This window comes from Arvicanthis niloticus, chromosome 6, assembly GCF_011762505.2.
Source record: "Arvicanthis niloticus isolate mArvNil1 chromosome 6, mArvNil1.pat.X, whole genome shotgun sequence".
Classification (NCBI taxonomy): Eukaryota; Metazoa; Chordata; class Mammalia; order Rodentia; family Muridae; genus Arvicanthis; species Arvicanthis niloticus.
Genome location: NC_047663.1, coordinates 98,148,252 through 98,165,813, shown reverse-complemented (window position 1 = coordinate 98,165,813; position 17,562 = coordinate 98,148,252). Strand labels below are relative to the sequence as shown.

At 45.7% G+C, this 17,562-nt stretch overlaps 1 protein-coding gene across 2 annotated transcripts in view; it reads left to right on the top strand.

Moving 5' to 3' along the window:
- The window catches only part of Usp7 (ubiquitin specific peptidase 7), a 49,869-nt gene extending 34,825 nt beyond the window's left edge, over positions 1-15,044 (top strand). For both annotated transcript variants that reach the window (XM_034504944.2, XM_034504945.2), the window contains 21 exons: positions 293-375; positions 2,127-2,236; positions 3,925-4,081; positions 4,879-5,023; positions 5,304-5,434; positions 5,607-5,741; positions 6,167-6,268; positions 6,469-6,574; positions 7,288-7,380; positions 7,463-7,530; positions 8,286-8,386; positions 9,471-9,624; positions 10,176-10,243; positions 10,661-10,769; positions 10,860-10,937; positions 11,520-11,620; positions 12,164-12,263; positions 12,986-13,105; positions 13,229-13,300; positions 13,424-13,514; positions 13,757-15,044. In XM_034504944.2, coding sequence (XP_034360835.1) covers positions 293-375; positions 2,127-2,236; positions 3,925-4,081; positions 4,879-5,023; positions 5,304-5,434; positions 5,607-5,741; positions 6,167-6,268; positions 6,469-6,574; positions 7,288-7,380; positions 7,463-7,530; positions 8,286-8,386; positions 9,471-9,624; positions 10,176-10,243; positions 10,661-10,769; positions 10,860-10,937; positions 11,520-11,620; positions 12,164-12,263; positions 12,986-13,105; positions 13,229-13,300; positions 13,424-13,514; positions 13,757-13,863 — 2,231 coding nt within the window. In that variant the 3' untranslated portion in view covers positions 13,864-15,044. The remainder of the gene's footprint in view (positions 1-292; positions 376-2,126; positions 2,237-3,924; positions 4,082-4,878; positions 5,024-5,303; positions 5,435-5,606; positions 5,742-6,166; positions 6,269-6,468; positions 6,575-7,287; positions 7,381-7,462; positions 7,531-8,285; positions 8,387-9,470; positions 9,625-10,175; positions 10,244-10,660; positions 10,770-10,859; positions 10,938-11,519; positions 11,621-12,163; positions 12,264-12,985; positions 13,106-13,228; positions 13,301-13,423; positions 13,515-13,756) is intronic.
- The last annotated feature ends 2,518 nt before the right edge of the window (positions 15,045-17,562 follow it).

The window sequence follows — 17,562 nt, the reverse complement described above, 5'->3', positions numbered from 1 at the left end:
CTGCAGCCCCATGCTGTCTTCATTGACTAAGCTGATAGGTTTTTCAGCAACATGGAAACGAAGTTCTTGAGTTTCCTTCCTTCCTTTCTGCCTTTTTTTTTTTTTTTTTTTTTTTTTTTGTGGCAGGGAACATGCAGTGGCTTGTGTCACTGAATTCAGTGAATGGGGACTCTGCATTCACTCTGCTCCTAGTCACAGTAATATATGTAATGTCCACCCAGGCTGCCTGTGTTGTGTGCTTGAACTTTATTGATCATACCAATTGACCTGTTGTTTTTGTTTCTTTTTAAAGTATTTGAATCATTTGTGGATTATGTGGCAGTAGAACAACTAGATGGTGACAATAAGTACGACGCCGGGGAGCATGGTCTGCAGGTAACCACCTTCTCCAGCCACCTCTAGTTCTTTACCCAGGCGCTGATGACACTGTGCTGTGCTCTTGAGATTTTGAGCCTACAGGCGTTTTCTCTCTTTGAGTGGTCCCATGCGCTGGGAGGGTGCTTGTTTGAAGAGGTGACGTGCTTCAGCTACACAAGCAGTAGAGTAGGTGCAGTGTGCTGTGAGAATTGACAGTCTCTGTTCATCCTCCACAGAGCAGTTCCTGACCTGCTCAGCAGGAAGTGTCTTGGTTCTTAATGTTTTGTTTCATCTTTTAAATTTTATTTACTTATTTATTATTTATTTATACAAGTATACCATAGCTGTCTGCAGACACACCAGAAGAGGGCATCAGATCCCATTACAAATGGTTGTGAGCCACCATGTGGTTGCTGGGAACTCAACTCAGGACCTCTGGAAGAGCAGTCAGTGCTCTGAACAATCTCTCTAGTCCCTGTTTCATTTTTTGATACAGGGTTTATTTACTCTATGTAGCCTTGGCTAACCTGGAACCTGTTTTGTAGACCAGGCTGTCCTCGAACTTGCCTGCCTCTGCCTCCAAAGGGCTCAGACTAAAGGTGGGTGCTGGGCTAGATTCAGGGAACGACTTATCTGAGCACTTACCAGGTCTGCCGACTTGTAGCTTTGTGTCATGGCTCTGGTCTGCTGGTTCACATCACTGAGGACCAGAACCCTTTGCTGCACATAGAATGAGAGCTGGGAGAAGTGTTTGAGAGGAAGCATGCAGTTGGCTTTCCCACCCAAGATGATTTAGCATCTGCACATGCATCAAGTAGTATCTTGCACGAGGGAGCCCTATCTTCAACATGGTATTACAAAGATGATTGCCAAGTAGGTTTTCCATCTGTTAACTGGGGGTGTGGTTAGAAGTGAAGATCAGGGGTGAGGTTGAGGTGTTGGTGACAAGTTGAGCTAAGCATCGTGAGCCCTGACTCTGTGCCCAGCATTCGGGGTTCAAGCAGCTTTCTGTCTTGGTGTTTTTAAAACAGTGTTTTTCTCCCTGTACCACTGGATTTCCTGAAACTGGCTCTGTAGACCAGGCTGGCCTTTAACCACAGTTTTCTTTTTTGTGGTCCTCTTTTTCATAGTGTTTGACTGTAATATTCCTGGTACCAAGTAACTTAAATAACTAGTGTCCCCCTGCTGGTCATCCAGGTCAGGTCATAATCTCCCATGCATTGAACTAGAGGCTCTCTAAAGAACTTCACGTTTGTGTGTGTGTGTGTGTGTGTGTGTGTGTGTGTGTGTGTGTGTGTGTGTGTGCGTGCATGATGTGCATGTGTGGTCATGTATGTGGAGACATGTTGCGAGGTCAGAGGGTAGCTTTGGACACCGTTCTTTCATTTCATCTGATGTTCTAGGGATCACATCAGGTCTGTCACCCTTGTGGGGCAACTGCTTGTCTTCACCTCTGAGCTATCTCCCTGTCAGAACCAGTTCTTGTCTAGCTTAATTAACAGGTACAGCTGGGTGGGATGGGGTACATGTTTAGTCCTAGGATTTGATAAGCAGACAGGAGTTCCAAGCCAGCCAGGGTGACATGGTGAAACTGTCTCCAAAAAACAACAACAACAAAAAAAACCTGGTAAACCTGGAGTATTACCTTAGGAGACAGAGGTAGGAGGGTCACTATAAGTCCAGCATCTATAACGTGAGACTCCCATCTTGAAGAAAGCCAAAGATACACAGAGGTGAGTTAAAAATCACCATTTCTTCTCAACTTCCAGGAAGCAGAGAAAGGTGTGAAATTTCTAACACTGCCCCCAGTGTTACACCTGCAACTTATGAGGTTTATGTACGACCCTCAGACGGACCAAAACATCAAGATCAATGACAGGTAACGGGGAGGTTGAGGGGCTCAATGTGACCCCTGCTGTGCTGTCTCTGTTCTCCTTCCTCTTAGGTATGGTAGAGTTGTCATCTGACAGACAGGTGGTTGTTCTCAGTTGATTGTCTCTCTCAGTGATAGTACCCTGACCCCAGCCCTCTGCTCTGCCACGTTGAAGGCAAAGGTCAGGGTTTTCTGACTAGGTCACAGTTTGTCTTTAGGTTTTGACTAAATGTAGATTTTTACCACGCTTCAGTGGTAAGCTTATTTTTACCTTCCTGAATGTGCTAGGACTTCCGAGAGTGATGATGTCTGTCTACCCCATTATAGTTTTTTAGCCCTCTTTTTAAGACAACAGATTGAAGAGTGCAGGGATGTGCTTGCATTGGTAGCGTGTTTTGAGGCCTGGGCTTATCTCTAGTACTGCATGAGCCAGGCATGGTGCAGCATAGGATGTACAAGGTCAGCCTTACATAGTGAGTTTACGGTCAGTCAGCCCGTCGTGTTAATGAGCCTTTGTATGAGTGATGATTTCTCCCTCTTTTTTGTTCAAGACAGGAAGGGTTTCTCTGTGTAACAGCCCCTGATAGTCTTGGAACTCACTCTGTAGAGACACCACTGCCTGGCGTATTTGAGTTTGTATATAAGTTTACCCTGATTAATTTGAACATCAACCAAGATAGATGATGGTTGGTTACTGTTCATGTTTGAAGGTAGAATATGACCAGATTAAATTATCTCCACAAATGGAGCATGTGCTCAGCTGCCTGTGTTTTTCAACCTGTTTTCTGCACACCTCCCTTTTCTCCTTATTTTTAATGGAACTGTTGCCATCATTTTAAAAATTGTAAGTTTTTTTTTCCTTAAATGTCCAAGTCGGACATTTTCAGCAGACAGTCCCAAGGTGGTAAGGCTGGATTCAAGCAGTCCTCAGCCACCAGATTCCTATACACTTTATAAAGTGGACTCTGTTCCACCTTATGTATGTGGCTTTCCTTCCTGCCTCTGAGGGCTGTTTACTTAGTTTTGAGACAGTTCAACTCAGCCTGTTTGCCAACTCACCAGGACCATAAACTTCTGATCATCCTGCCTTCATGCTATCAAACTGAGCCAACACACATTTACCCAATTGGTGAACATGCTAATGACTTCATGCGTGCTCATCCCATGATTGAGTACATTGATCTTATCAATTATCATTGATAAGATTTGGCAAACTGCTCACAAGAGGCCAGTAGTTTAGGACTATGTCAAATACAGTGTGCTCATAGGATCTAAGGGTAGAGACCCTTTTTACACACATCTCTCATGAGCTTGCTCTTCCTTTAACATCAAGGTGTCCATAGTACATTCATTCTCTCATATATATATATATATTTAGTATATATATATACTAAAACTTAGTTCAGTGTAAATTTACTATGATATGGTTGGGTAAATTCCTTGAACTTGAACCTGTTATTATCTTAGTGTTCTCTCTGAATTTTCCCTTAACTTTAAATTGATACAGATAATTTTTCTGGTAAGTAGGTACTTAAGCTTCAAGTGCCTTCAGAATCATTCATAGTTGATGATTATTGATACACAATCAATTATAAGAGTTCAAAAGTAAAGCTCTGAAGGATACTATATTTTACATGCAAATCAATATTGATTTTTAAAAGAATTCTTAATACTTTAAATACTGTTTTGAATAGGTTTGAGTTTCCAGAACAGCTACCACTTGATGAATTTTTGCAAAAAACAGACCCTAAGGACCCTGCAAATTATATTCTCCATGCAGTCTTGGTCCACAGTGGAGACAATCATGGTGGACATTACGTGGTTTACCTAAACCCCAAAGGGGATGGCAAAGTAAGTGTTGACCTTGGGTGCTAATGTTTAAAAAACATTCCTCTTTCTGCTTCATGCGTCATGGACTCAGTTCCTTCCCAGCCTTTGTATTTTGAGGGAGAAGGGGGTTGTGTTTGTTTGTTTGTTTGTTTTTTGACTAGAGTGCTGTTTTCTTAATCTAATTTTTGACAGCATAAAGGTGAATGGTACATTACAGAGTGTACTTCTGTGCCAGTAGTTAACATTGTACCTCACAGAATCTCTCTCATGCAACTGATGAGTGCTGACATAGCAGTTTTACTTGGCTGGTCAGGGAGGCTTCACACCAGGGCAAAGCAGGTGTCCATTGTCATCTTCCACTGTCACTCTGCCATGGTCTTCATAATTGTGTCCTGCTCTGTGACAGAGGTGGTTTTCAGAATAGATACTTTTTAGGCTGAGGCATTTAAAATGTCTTTGTCTAAGACAAATAAGATTATTGTTATATTATTTTAAGTCAGAAGCTTGCCAAACCAAAGTTTTGTTTTGTTTTTCATTAAAAACTTAAATTCTTTAAGTACAACATGAAGTTTTTACCTAAGGAATTTATTGTATGCTGCCTGTTAATTCTCCAAATGGTTGGTGCTATGTGAATGGTTGGTCCAAAGTTGGAAACAGGCTATTTGAGAGGTAGCAAGTAGTACCAGTGGGCACATGGCTCCTCCCTCACATTTTGAGCAAGAAAGACAGAAGTGCTCTGGTCTTGTAGGGAGGGTGTGTGTTTCTGCTCAGCAGTGCCTTTAGTGCTCTCCTCTCACATCTACCTGCTTTCCTTCCAGTGGTGTAAATTCGATGATGATGTCGTATCCAGGTGTACTAAAGAAGAAGCTATTGAGCACAATTACGGGGGTCATGATGACGATCTATCTGTTCGACACTGCACAAATGCCTACATGTTAGTGTACATCAGGGAATCAAAACTAAGTGAGTACCAGTGGCTTGTGTTACTGTGGCAGCTATCTGTATAATTCAGCACCATAAAGCAGCAAGTGGATGCTTTGTTGCCTGCCCAAAGTCCCTACCTCACCCCCTTCTTTCTGTCTCCATCATCTTAAAAGGCAAGCTGTATTGGTCTTGTGGGTTACACATGGTCCCAAGTCCTTTCACAATCCCCAGGTTATTAGTGAAGACCTAACATGAGACCCTTGCAAGGAGGGGAAAGCAGAGTTAGCACCAGGTGAAAGAGGATACATTTGTCCTGCAGGTGAAGTGTTACAAGCTGTCACCGATCATGATATTCCTCAGCAGTTGGTGGAACGATTGCAAGAAGAGAAACGGATCGAGGCTCAGAAGCGGAAGGAGCGGCAGGAAGCCCATCTCTACATGCAAGTGCAGGTCAGCCTCAGGCCGTGCTGTGTGTGGGCCCATGTTATCTAATCTCAGTAGCTCTTTGAACAATGTGGGCATCGGGTGCAGCTGCAGGGGCTCACTAGAGATGGAGAGGCACAAGATTGAAAGCCTTTTGATTGTGTCTCACTGGTTGTAAGCTCACTCTGTGTGTCTTCAGATAGTTGCAGAGGACCAGTTTTGTGGCCACCAAGGAAATGACATGTACGACGAGGAGAAAGTGAGGTACACCGTCTTCAAGGTCCTGAAGAACTCCTCCCTGGCCGAGTTTGTTCAGAGCCTCTCCCAGACTATGGTGGGTATAGCTCCTCTGCCCACACCTAGGCTATTGATACATGAGAGACCTGCCACCTTGGGTGATTCACTGTGTCTGAAAATGAGCTGTTGAGCCAAGCTCCTGACACTGCTATCAGAGTCTTTAATCTCAGCATCTGCTTCTTTCAGTCCCCAAACCTAACCCTTGTAGTGGCGCTCAGAGAAGGAGCCTGTGGGGATGGTTTGTTCCTGTACTGCCACCACCAGTTGCTCATAGAATAGCCCTTTGAGCTGAGCCCCAAAGTGTCGTAGTAGTCCTGACTTTTTAGAAGGTACACATTGTCCAAGCTGTGGGACAAGAGTGTAAAGTTTGATCCTATTCTGTTCCCTTTTACTCACAGAAGCATTAAATGGGTAAAGAAATAAGATGCTTGTTGGTTTAATAAAGTTTTGAATTTTTTTCAGGGGTTTCCACAAGATCAGATTCGATTATGGCCTATGCAAGCAAGGAGTAATGGGACAAAGCGGCCTGCAATGTTAGATAATGAAGCTGACGGCAATAAAACAGTAAATATTGTTGCTAGATCCTCGGGTGTCTCGTGTGCAACTCTGCGGGAGGCTCCTGTCCTGCAGTTAGCAGCCTTGTGCCCCTTTGGGTTGCATTCAGTAGAGCTGGACATACTCTGCACCACTCAAGTATAGTTGTCAGTCGCCCTGTCACCTAAGCCATTGCAACCTTCTAAAATCAGCATCTCTTTTGGAAATAGATGATTGAACTGAGTGATAATGAAAACCCTTGGACAATATTCCTGGAAACAGTTGATCCTGAGCTGGCTGCTAGTGGAGCAACATTGCCCAAGTTTGATAAAGATCGTAAGTGCCCACGAGCCGCCTGCTACTTTAGAGCAGTCAGAAGGCTTGGAGTCCTCGTTGATGTCAGCAGAAGGAGAGGAGCTCCTGGGGCCTCCACACTACTCATTCAACCCCTTCCATGTTGAGAGCTTGAAAGGAGGCCACAGGACAGCAGCTCTGGCTGAGCCTCCTGTAAGGGGAACAGACAGCAGAGATGCTGTCCTGCTTCTTGGCTCCGGTTCATCACTCTGGTCAGATGGCTAGGCAGGGGGTGTAGGCTTATACTAGGTCACTTTGCAGATGCTTCACCTTAAGCCACATGGCCTGTGTGAAGGCACATTGAAGCAATCCTGGCTATGCCACTAAACAGGTGGCTGCCCCACAAACTAGCTTGCTTTTGCTCTAAGAGCAGACAAGGGGTCACTTTTGTGGAGGACACCTAACTGTTTTTTGACGTAGTCACCTGGGAATTTTGGTCCAGTAGTCAGTGCCAAGTCTCAGTTGTTGAGCTGAGGGTCCTGTTTACCTCCTCGAATACTGGGTCATGAGCTGTGATTTGTGGAGCCCACCTCTGCCATCACAGGATCAGCCTCCTTAAAGGAGCTTTGTGTCACTGTTACTTTCTGGGGACTTCTCACTGTGAGGGGTTGTCACTTAACCTCAGCTTACTTGTTAGCATTTTCAAATATTGTACTAAAGATTAGGGTGCTAACAGCCTGTTCATCAACTTGTAGATGATGTAATGTTATTTTTGAAGATGTATGACCCTAAAACACGGAGCTTGAATTACTGTGGACATATCTACACACCCATATCCTGTAAAATACGTAAGTCCTGGCTGCACTTCCTTCAGACTAGATTTTGCTTAGTGCATTACAGTTGTATATTTAATAGATTTCTTCACTCTAGGTGACTTGCTCCCGGTTATGTGTGACAGAGCAGGATTTATCCAGGATACTAGCCTTATCCTCTATGAGGTTTGCTTGTTTTATTTCTATGTAGTCATTACATCATTTCTGCTTGGGAGGGAGGTTGTTCTCTTAGGCTTGAAAGTCACTATTGCTTACTCACTCTGTACTTAATTTGGGTTGTCTCTTTCTTGGTGGGTAGAATGGATGTTGAAACAAGGTTTCCCTGTGTAGCCCTGGCTGTCCTGAAACCTCGCTCTGTAGACCAGACTGCCTCAAACTCAGAGATCTGCCTGCCTCTGCCTCCCAGGTGTGAGATTTAAAGGCGTGCACCACCACCAGGTTCTCTACACTATAGTTGACAATACAGTGTTTTGTTTTGTGGTTACTGAAAAAGGGCCTGAGGTAACCCAAGCAGATTCGGGCTCCTTTATGTATTGCTGCATCGGCTTCCTGATCTTACTGCCTCTGCTTCCCACCATTCCCTGCTACACATTTTAAATATCTCATTTTTACCTGTTTAGGATTGGGGACCGTTAGCTACTTAGAGATTTGTTTTTCCATTTGTTGTATTCTAACTCAAATGTGCATAAGCCAGGTGTGGTCGTGTGAGTTTGGAGCCCTTGGTTCCTTGAGTGGCTAAGGCTTGGAATCCAGGGCCAACCTAAGAAAACCAATGAGACACTGTCTCAAAAATTAAACGCACAACATGTAGATGTAAAAGACTTGGATGTAGAGAAGGCATAAAAACAATAACAACAACAAAAAAAATCTGGTCGTAAAAGAAGTTCTTAAATGTAACCATTTGCTATCTCTTCCTGTAGGAAGTTAAGCCGAATTTAACAGAGAGAATTCAGGACTATGATGTGTCTCTTGATAAAGCCCTTGATGAGCTGATGGATGGTGACATCATAGTGTTTCAGAAGTATGTATCTTTGCAGTGTCCTCATCATGGACAGCCGCTACTCTGGGCCAGGTTTTGCTATTAGGGACAGTGAGCCTTGATGGTGGCAAGCACCTGCAGTCCTAGAACTTGGGAGGTAGAGAGGCTGGAGGACCCAGGAGCTAAAGTGCAAAGTTTGAGATCTGCCAGGGCTCCCAAGCCCAAGGTCTCTGGTGTCCTACAAATGTCTGTAGGGACCAAACAGACATCTTTTTTATTTTTTTTTAAAAAATTCTTATTTATTTACTTTATGTATATGAGTACACCATTGCTCTCTTCAGACACACCAGAAGAGGGCCTTGGATCCCGTTGCAGATGGTTGTGAGCCACCATGTGCTTGCTGGGAATTGAACTCATGAACTGGAAGAGCAGTCAGTGCTCTTAACCACTAAGCCATCTCTCCAGTGGCCCCCCCCCCCCCTTTGCCCCAGACATCTTTTAAACTACAAGTCCATGTCCTTCTCTGAAAGTACTCCAGGCTGACCTTCTTTTACAGGATTCCTCCTCTGGCAACTCACTTGGCTGCCTGTGTCCACACTGTGGGTCTGTGCTGGGACACTACAGCCTGAGAGTGGACAGAAGCTGCAGGTGTGGGCTGCTAGTGGAGGGAGACCTGGCTAGGTCTACTGCTCTGCAAGGAAGCCTGTTTGAGCAGAGGTGTGCAGTCACTGAGTCAGCAGCTGCCACTGAGCGCCTTACTGTAGAGCCTTCATAAGTACATGCCTCTCTTTTATTTTATGTGTATGAATTTTTTTATCTGTGTCTGTGCACAGTGTGCATGGCTGCTGCTGGTGGAAACCAGTAGTGGGTATCAAGATAGATAGATTCCTTGGGACTGGAATTAAAGATGGTTATCAGCTACTGTATGGCTGTTAGGATGGAGCCTGGGTCCTCTGAACGTGCTCTTAACCTCTGAGCCACCTCTCCAGGCATATGCTTGCCTTACTTGTTACAAAGGGAGTTGAGGCAGACTCCTCGTAGCTTCCAGAGAGCGCAGACCGAAACCATCTTGCATCTCACTGCTTACACCTGGTGTCACTGTTGACATGTGCTTGTTCCTCCCCAGGGATGACCCAGAAAATGATAACAGTGAGTTACCCACTGCTAAAGAATATTTCAGAGATCTCTACCACCGAGTGGACGTCATCTTCTGTGACAAAACGATCCCCAATGACCCTGGATTTGTGGTCACATTATCAAATAGGATGAATTATTTTCAGGTATTGAACAGGGCTCCTTGTGGCTTCACCCCTTCAATAAGAAGGAAGACTGCCTTGAGACAGATTTTTGAGTTTCAGGCTTTCTTATACTGCACAGCAAATGTACGACCAACCTGAGCCACACAGTAAGGTGCCTCAGAGTACTGAAAAGTGAAACTTGTTTAAAGGTTCACAACACAGAAATGATGAATACGTATAAAGAGATAAATACTATTTATATGTTACACATTATCACATAAGTATAGTGTGTCGATATAACTACACAGTTACTGATGCAGCCTAACACATTATATTGTGCTGTATAGATACATGCAGTTAACTGAAAGCCCTTGTTCAAATAGGTTACCTCCATGGTGACACATTTGAGAGTGTTCTTTTGTTCTGGCTAATAGTATATTTCCAGAGAATTTCAGTTCAGATTACATGTGAATGTCACTTTTTTTTTTTTTTTAAAGAAAACAAAATAATGAACCCCAAAACTTAATGAGCAAATGCCCAGCCTTTCCCCAGAGTATCAACCTCCCTTCTTCTGGTCTTTTTCTACTCCCTAGGTTGCAAAGACAGTTGCACAGAGGCTCAACACAGACCCCATGTTGCTGCAGTTTTTCAAGTCTCAAGGGTAAGTGAGCCTCGCTCTGGATGCTCATGGCTGCTCTTTCCTGTGTGCTGACGTCCTCCAGGCCTTGTGTGAACACATTTGACTGGATGGTTAGCTAGGTCGCCATGAATTTCATCTCTTCTGTCTTAACCACATGACCCAGAGGTGGTGCAGTATTGTCCACCTCTGTGCTGGACTGGGTTTTGGTTGGCCCTCCATGCTTTATTAGATCAGGGTCCTGTGCAGCTACAGAGTGAACTCTGTTCCTTCACAGAGAACATTTTTAAGGCTTGTGATGAACGACCAAGATCTGGGGAGCAGAAGTGGGCTAAGTAGGCACACAGCTTTCAGACGGTGCACACCCAGCTCTGCTTTTGTTCTTAGTTGGTGTGAATGGTAAACTAGTAAACAGTTGATTTGTGTGCTGTTTTCTTGCAGTTATAGGGACGGCCCGGGTAATCCTCTTAGGCATAATTACGAAGGTACTTTAAGAGATCTTCTACAATTCTTCAAACCAAGACAACCTAAGAAACTTTACTATCAGCAAGTGAGTCCAAGTCAACATAACTGGGTGACAAAGGGAAGGCTTGGGTTTTCTTAGGAGTGTGTTTAAACAAGTGTTTCTTTTTCTTATTAGCTTAAGATGAAAATCACAGACTTCGAGAACAGGAGAAGTTTTAAGTGTATATGGTTAAACAGCCAATTTAGGGAAGAGGTAAGCATTTTTACCTAGTGTTACTGTTACCCTTTCAGAGCTCTTAGAACTAAGACGAGAGAGTATTCTCTCAGTGTGGGCATATGGCAGTGGCCTTTGATAGCCAGAAGTGAGCATTGCTGAGCTCATAGAACCCAACAGGAGCTTGAAGTGTCTTCGTGGTTCCTTGCCTAACTAACGATCTTCGTGTTCCTCCTGCTGCTGTTGCAGCCTTGGCCTAAGCTAACCTGAGACCATCCTTCCAGGGATGTGCACACAGCCTAGCTGTGCCGCTCACTATGCGGTATGTGTCAAGACAAGATCTCACTACCTGCTCACCAGCCCATTTTATTTTCATCTCCTCTTGACCAGTCTCCTGGTGCTGAGAACAGGAGTGTTCTCAGGGTAATCCAGGGATTATTTCAGAGAAACATCTGAAGTCCTGGTTTGGTGGAGACAGAGGGTTCTCCTGCAGTGACTGAATCCACTGAGAGTAGGACTTTGAGTGATAGCGAATCACAGTTAGAAATAGTAAAGTTACTGGGTTTGTTGTAGCAGAAGTCTGTTTTCTTTAAAGCCTTGTAACATCCTGTCATCACATAGGAAATAACACTATACCCAGACAAGCATGGCTGTGTCCGGGACCTGTTAGAAGAATGTAAGAAGGCTGTGGAGCTCGGTGACAAAGCATCAGGGAGACTTAGGCAAGTATCTCCTGAGCTGCAGGAGTGGGGAACAGCCATCCACTCCACCCCCCCACCCCCTCCCCCACCCCCACCCCGTCCTGCTGCAGTTGCTGGCTTGCCTATCTCCCAACTTCTTCTCCCCATCAACTGTAGTAAGTGGGTGTGATGTATGTATCAAGAGGAACAACAGCATTCCAAGACAGTGTGTTGTCCCATACATGTTGGGTGGTTGAGTGTAGCCCCATGCAGATCGTAAAGGGATTCTGCTTTTCTGAGTCTTGTGTATTTCCATGGGTTTTGCCTTACGGATGCCTCAAAGATAGGCCTCGACTGACTGGTTGGTTCTCCATATGCTTTCTTGGGGATTTTTGTAGCAGCAGGCAGGACTCTTTACTGCCGAGCCTGCTGCCCTCCTGTATTGTACTCAGTCACTAGAGTCTGGTAGATACTGCAGTAGTGCATATGGCAGTGTCCACGCGGAGCTCCTCTTTGAGTGCCATTAAGCCCACTCTGTGTCCTTATGTGAGATAAACACTTCATGGCCCATTTTTCTTCTTTTAGGCTGCTAGAAATTGTGAGCTACAAAATTATTGGTGTGCATCAAGAAGATGAACTATTAGAATGCTTATCTCCTGCAACAAGCCGGACTTTTAGAATAGAGGTAACTGTAACTGTCACCTTGCTGGCCTTAGGGACCCAGCTTGTGGGCCTGTAGGTTCAGGGGCTGTCTTGTGCTGGGTGGGTGCCACCATGGCATCCGCTCTGGACACAAAGTAGCTTGAGTTGTTAGTTCATCAAGAGGTTAATTTCCTTTTGGGCTTTAAAAATGCTACAAGATGAAAAAGTGCACATAGCATAGTGTGATGAACCACTGCCTCCTGCGTGCACGGTAATGCCGGGCACAGCTGCCCTGTGCAGCCATTGGCTCCCAGAACTTGGCCAACTGCACCTACTGTCGCCTGCCTTTCACCCTGCTACCCTGGACCCCTGGCGAGGGAAATCATGTGGATATGTCTTTAAATTCCTTGGATCTAGGTGTGGTAGAACACACCTAAGCCTGCATTTGTATCTGGGTACTTTGTGTACAATCCAGAATGGGGTGTCAGATCTGCTGGAGTAACACATGTTGTGATCCACTGTGGGTTCTGGGAAACCCTTTCTGCTGTAAAAGGACACCAGCTCCTACTGTGCCTTCCAGGCTACAACACAGTGACCTTCTCTTCTGTCTGCCCACCCATCCGTTCCTGTCACCACCTGGTAGTGTCAGTGTGGTGGACACATGAATCTTTCAGGGGGCTATCTATATCTAAATGGGAGTGTACCCCATTAAGTGTCAGGTTAGAATTTAGACATAAAGTTTTTGTGTTTAAAATGTGTCTCCAGGAAATACCTTTGGACCAGGTAGACATAGATAAGGAAAACGAGATGCTAATCACAGTGGCTCATTTCCACAAAGAGGTGTTTGGGACGTTTGGAATTCCATTTTTGCTAAGGATACACCAGGTAAGAGTTGAAAGGGCTGGGCGTCTCCTGTCAGAGCCCTGCTCCTTTGAATGCCTTGCTGATCTCAGCTGCTTGCAGACATCCTTGGCTTCAAGCATGCCTCTCCTCTCTTTGTCTTCCCAGGGCGAGCATTTCAGAGAAGTGATGAAGCGGATTCAGAGCCTGCTGGATATTCAGGAAAAAGAGTTTGAAAAGGTGTGTGCTCTTGAGAGCTGGCTCAGCCTCAATGACTAGCACTTGAACCCAGAATGAGGCAGTTGGAGCCACTTTGTAGGGGACAGCAAAAGATAATGGGGAAGTTTTGCTTTTGTTTTCCAGTTTAAATTTGCAATTGTCATGATGGGCCGGCACCAGTACATCAATGAAGATGAGTATGAAGTGAATTTGAAGGACTTTGAGCCACAACCTGGTAAGAGGCTCTCAGGAGAGGCTGTCCTTTGGACTGTAGGTCTTAGAACTGTACAGCCATTGGGAGGCAGCAGCCCTGGTCACCTTCTTTCTCCAATGGTGCTCTCTTGGGCTGAGGCTGTGGCTTTAACAAATGGCTCATGGTCTCTGGCTTGACTGAGCAGCCATCTATATTGGGACTTACGAATCTAGTGGTTACCAAAGAGCTTGGTGTCTTAATGGTTTGTTCTTTGTCCCTGCCAGGTAACATGTCTCATCCTCGGCCTTGGCTAGGGCTTGACCACTTCAACAAAGCCCCAAAGAGGAGTCGCTACACTTACCTAGAAAAGGCAATTAAAATCCACAACTGACTTCCTTCCCGTGTCCAAGGCGAGGGACAGTACATGGGGTGTGTGCCCTTTTTTAACAGCCGTAGAACTCTGGTGCACGTGCACTCTACCCGAAGTCTCCAGCAAGAGGATTTGCTGCTGATGTTATTTTATTTTGTTGAGGCTGTTCAGTTTGGCTTCTCTGTATCTATTGACTGCCCTTTTTGAGCAAAATGAAGGTGTTTTTATAAAGCTTGGATGCCAATGAGAGTTATTTTATGGTAACCACAATGCAAGGCAACCATCAGCATCATGGGAGAAGAGCTTCCTAGGCTGTGAGTCCCTGGCAGAAGGGATCTGGTTGGTGCAGGCAGCTTGGCCACCTGCCCGGGTCCTGCCACCAGCCATGCGGCTAGTCAGGCTGATGAATAGGCTCATCCGATTTCTTCCTTCAGTTAGACTTTCAGTGACCTGTGTGCATCTGTAAAGGCAAACCAGAGAAAACAGCCCTAATCAATAGTGCTCTCCTTTGCCATGTGCGTTGCTGGCCCTTCCTGGGGTTCCTCTCCTCGGCTGCCTGGAGTCTTTTTAATAGCCGTCTCTCTTTGTCAGCTAGTACTGTTTGGCAGCCCATTCACAAAGTGGATGCACTGAATACGGTCCTGACAGTTAGGGGTCTTTTTATACACTGAGAACATTGTCAGATACAATTAAGGTTTACTCTGTTGCCATTTGGCAAACAATGATCTGAGCAGGTGAAAAGTCACTCTAGGCTTCTGTGAGGACGGAGTGGACGAGCAACAAAGGAGAGAGCCTTTTAGCAAGAGCGCATGCTCGCTAGTGGTTAGTAAGCTGTTGACTTTGTAAAAAAGATAAAATAAAAAAGGAAAAATGGAAAATGAAATTGTATATTTAATGAATGAAACCTGTACAATTTGCCCTGGGAGGAGGTCATTTCTGTTGGGTGAGTGCAAGTGAACTTGGCCGACTTGGACACTGCGTAGCTTTATTTGAGTCCTCTCCTTGTTTCCCTTTTTGTTGGAGCTAATGCCAGCTGCGTGTCTAGTTTGGAGTGCAAATAGAACGAGCAAGCCACACTTCTTTCCCACCTCCCCAGTACTTCTGTTTGTTTCTGTAGCAGCAGTGTACACCAATTCTCCTGTATATTGCCTTTTTGCTGGAAAATGTTGTATGTTGAATAAAATTTTCTATAAAAATGATAATCCAGTGAGTGCTGTGGAAGCCGAGATGAGTGTGCTCTCCCTGGAAAGAGGAGCTTTGCATTGAGCCAGGGTTTCAGCGGCCATGTGTTTTTCTCACTTAGCTTTTTCCTTTGGGTGGCAGTTTTTATTTTCTTTTTGAGACATGGTTTTGCCCTGCAGGCCTGAAACTTACTATGTAGACCAGGCTGATCTTGAACGCAGAGATCCACCTACCTCCGCTCCCCAAGTGTTGGGTTTAAAGGTGTGAACGAACACCACCCCTGGCTTACCATTGGAGCTTGAGGAGTAAGGTTTGTACAGTGTGGTGGCACAGACTAATCCCAGCAGTTAAGAAGTGGAGGGAGGAGCGTCAAAGCAGCCTGAGCTACACAGACTCTGACAGGAGTTCGGGATGCAGCTGATGGCAGAGAACTTGTCCAGTGTGTGCAAGGCCCTGGGCTTCATCCCCAGTATCTAAGGAAAATTCGAGAGTCCTCAGGTGGGATTCATGCATGTATGTATTCAGACTGAGGAAGTGCAGGGTCTCTGGATGAGGTGTCCAGGGGAGGCCACTGGTGTGCCGTGGGTTTCCTCTGGCCTCCTGATTCTGAGCCAGTCTGTAACCCGACTTCCTTTCTCTGTTGCACTATGAACTGTGTGCCTTCTGATAACTTGTTGTATACAGATCAGTGGGAAAGTAGCACATCGTGGGGACCAGGTGGACCTCCATTCTACTAGGCCCTTTGGCCTGCAAATGAGAAGTTACAGGTAGTTACAGGCAAGACAATGAGGATTGCTCACCCAATGTTGGCCTTTGAACCCCAAGGTGTTCCTGTTTGAGGGTTTGTTGGGGTTGCTCAGACTTAGATACCCACGATTTCTATTCTCCCTTAAATATTAAATGGCTATTTTTCAAAGAACTTCTTGTAGTGTTTCTTGTGTGTGGCATTCATTTTTCCGTTCCTTCCCAGCTCCCAAAATACTGAGTCTTGAGTTCATTTACCTGATCTAGGGGGAAGGTAGAAGCAGACTTTTATTTCAAAATTTAAGTACTAAAATGTAAGAAATGGTTGTCTTCCCAACTGCTCACTGAATCCTCTGAAGATGCCACTGGCATGTGGTGTAGGGAATGCTGGGTGTCGGGCCAGAGTGTGACTCAGTGAGGGCTTGCAGCCTTGGCTATGTGGTTCTGCTCAGGACATGAAGCTGGAATGGTTGTACAGACTAAAGTGGAGGCAGGGAGATGAGCTCAAAACCATCCCTGGCTCTGCAGCAGGGTCTGGGACAGCCTGAGCTCAAACGGCCATTCTCCTCTGGGCTTGTCTTCAACAGCAGCGCTCGGGAGCATGCTGCTTCATAAGAAGTAGCCAGGCAGTGTCCAGGGCTCCCTGTGGCTCCTTGAAGACCCCTCCCTGCTTTGACAGACCATTGATTGAGCCAGCTCTCCGTGTGACCAGCACATCTGGCAAGGAAGAAAACTAGTACTTTCCAGCTGGCTGTTAGGGTAGATGTGCAGTTATATTGATCAAGATGAGCCTGGTGGTCCCAGAGGTGAGACTAGTCTGGGCTACATGTAACCCTGTCTCAAAAACCAACTCTGGTTGTGTCACATGGGGAAAAGGTGTGGCCCTGCCTGGAATGGGAGTCTGGAAGCTGATCAGGGACAAAGGTCAGGTCCTTTTGTAGGAATTGGGGATGTCTCGGATGTGGGGCATGCTGTTCCTTTCCCAGCCCTGTGCTATTGGACAGGAGCTGTGGCTGTGGCATAGTGCTTTGTGCCTGCTCTCCCCTGCAATTTCTGGCTGCCTGTGGCTGCTAAGCACCAGTAATGGGGCTCAGTTACTAACGGAAGAGACGGTCACTTTAACTTGTTCCACATGGTCTTGTGTGAACAGGAACAGGTGCCACAGCTGTAGTCCAGTGTTCCCTCTGACAGTTTGCATCTAGGGTCTGTTATTAAGCTCCAGTTCTTGAAACCTGTTGGCTTGAAGGAAGCCCCTGGGGAGTTCATTTCCTGAGTAGACAAAAGGCTCCACCACGACCTAGTCTCCCTTAGTTTTGCTGGACATGGGTAGTTGTTAACTTCGCTCGTGAATGAGACCTGTAAGCTGGGGGACCCTCCATGCTTTGAGAACATTCTGAGGACAAAGTTGTGGGTAGGATAGTCTGTGTCCCTGCCAGGGGTCACTGACCCATGTTAGGTTATGTACCTGTTGTGGCCTACAGATAGGAGGAACCCAGCTTGTACCTTAGATCAGGAATACATGTTTGGAGAGCAGACTCCAAAAGGCCCCACAGTCTCTGGGGTGAGCTCACTTGTTCTTTCCTGCCAGCCAGGAATACTGGGCTCTTGAACGTTCTAAGCTCAGTTTTTCAGAATTGGACTTGCAGTAGGGGGAGAAGTTGAGGTTGGAGAGGGGGTACCTTTAGGTTCATTGCTGTTGAGGGACAGGAGCTGAGGGCACATCAAAAGCTGTCAGACTTCCCTCCCTGGCCCTGGTGTTGGCTCACTCTCCCCATACTAGCTGGAGGGCAGGTT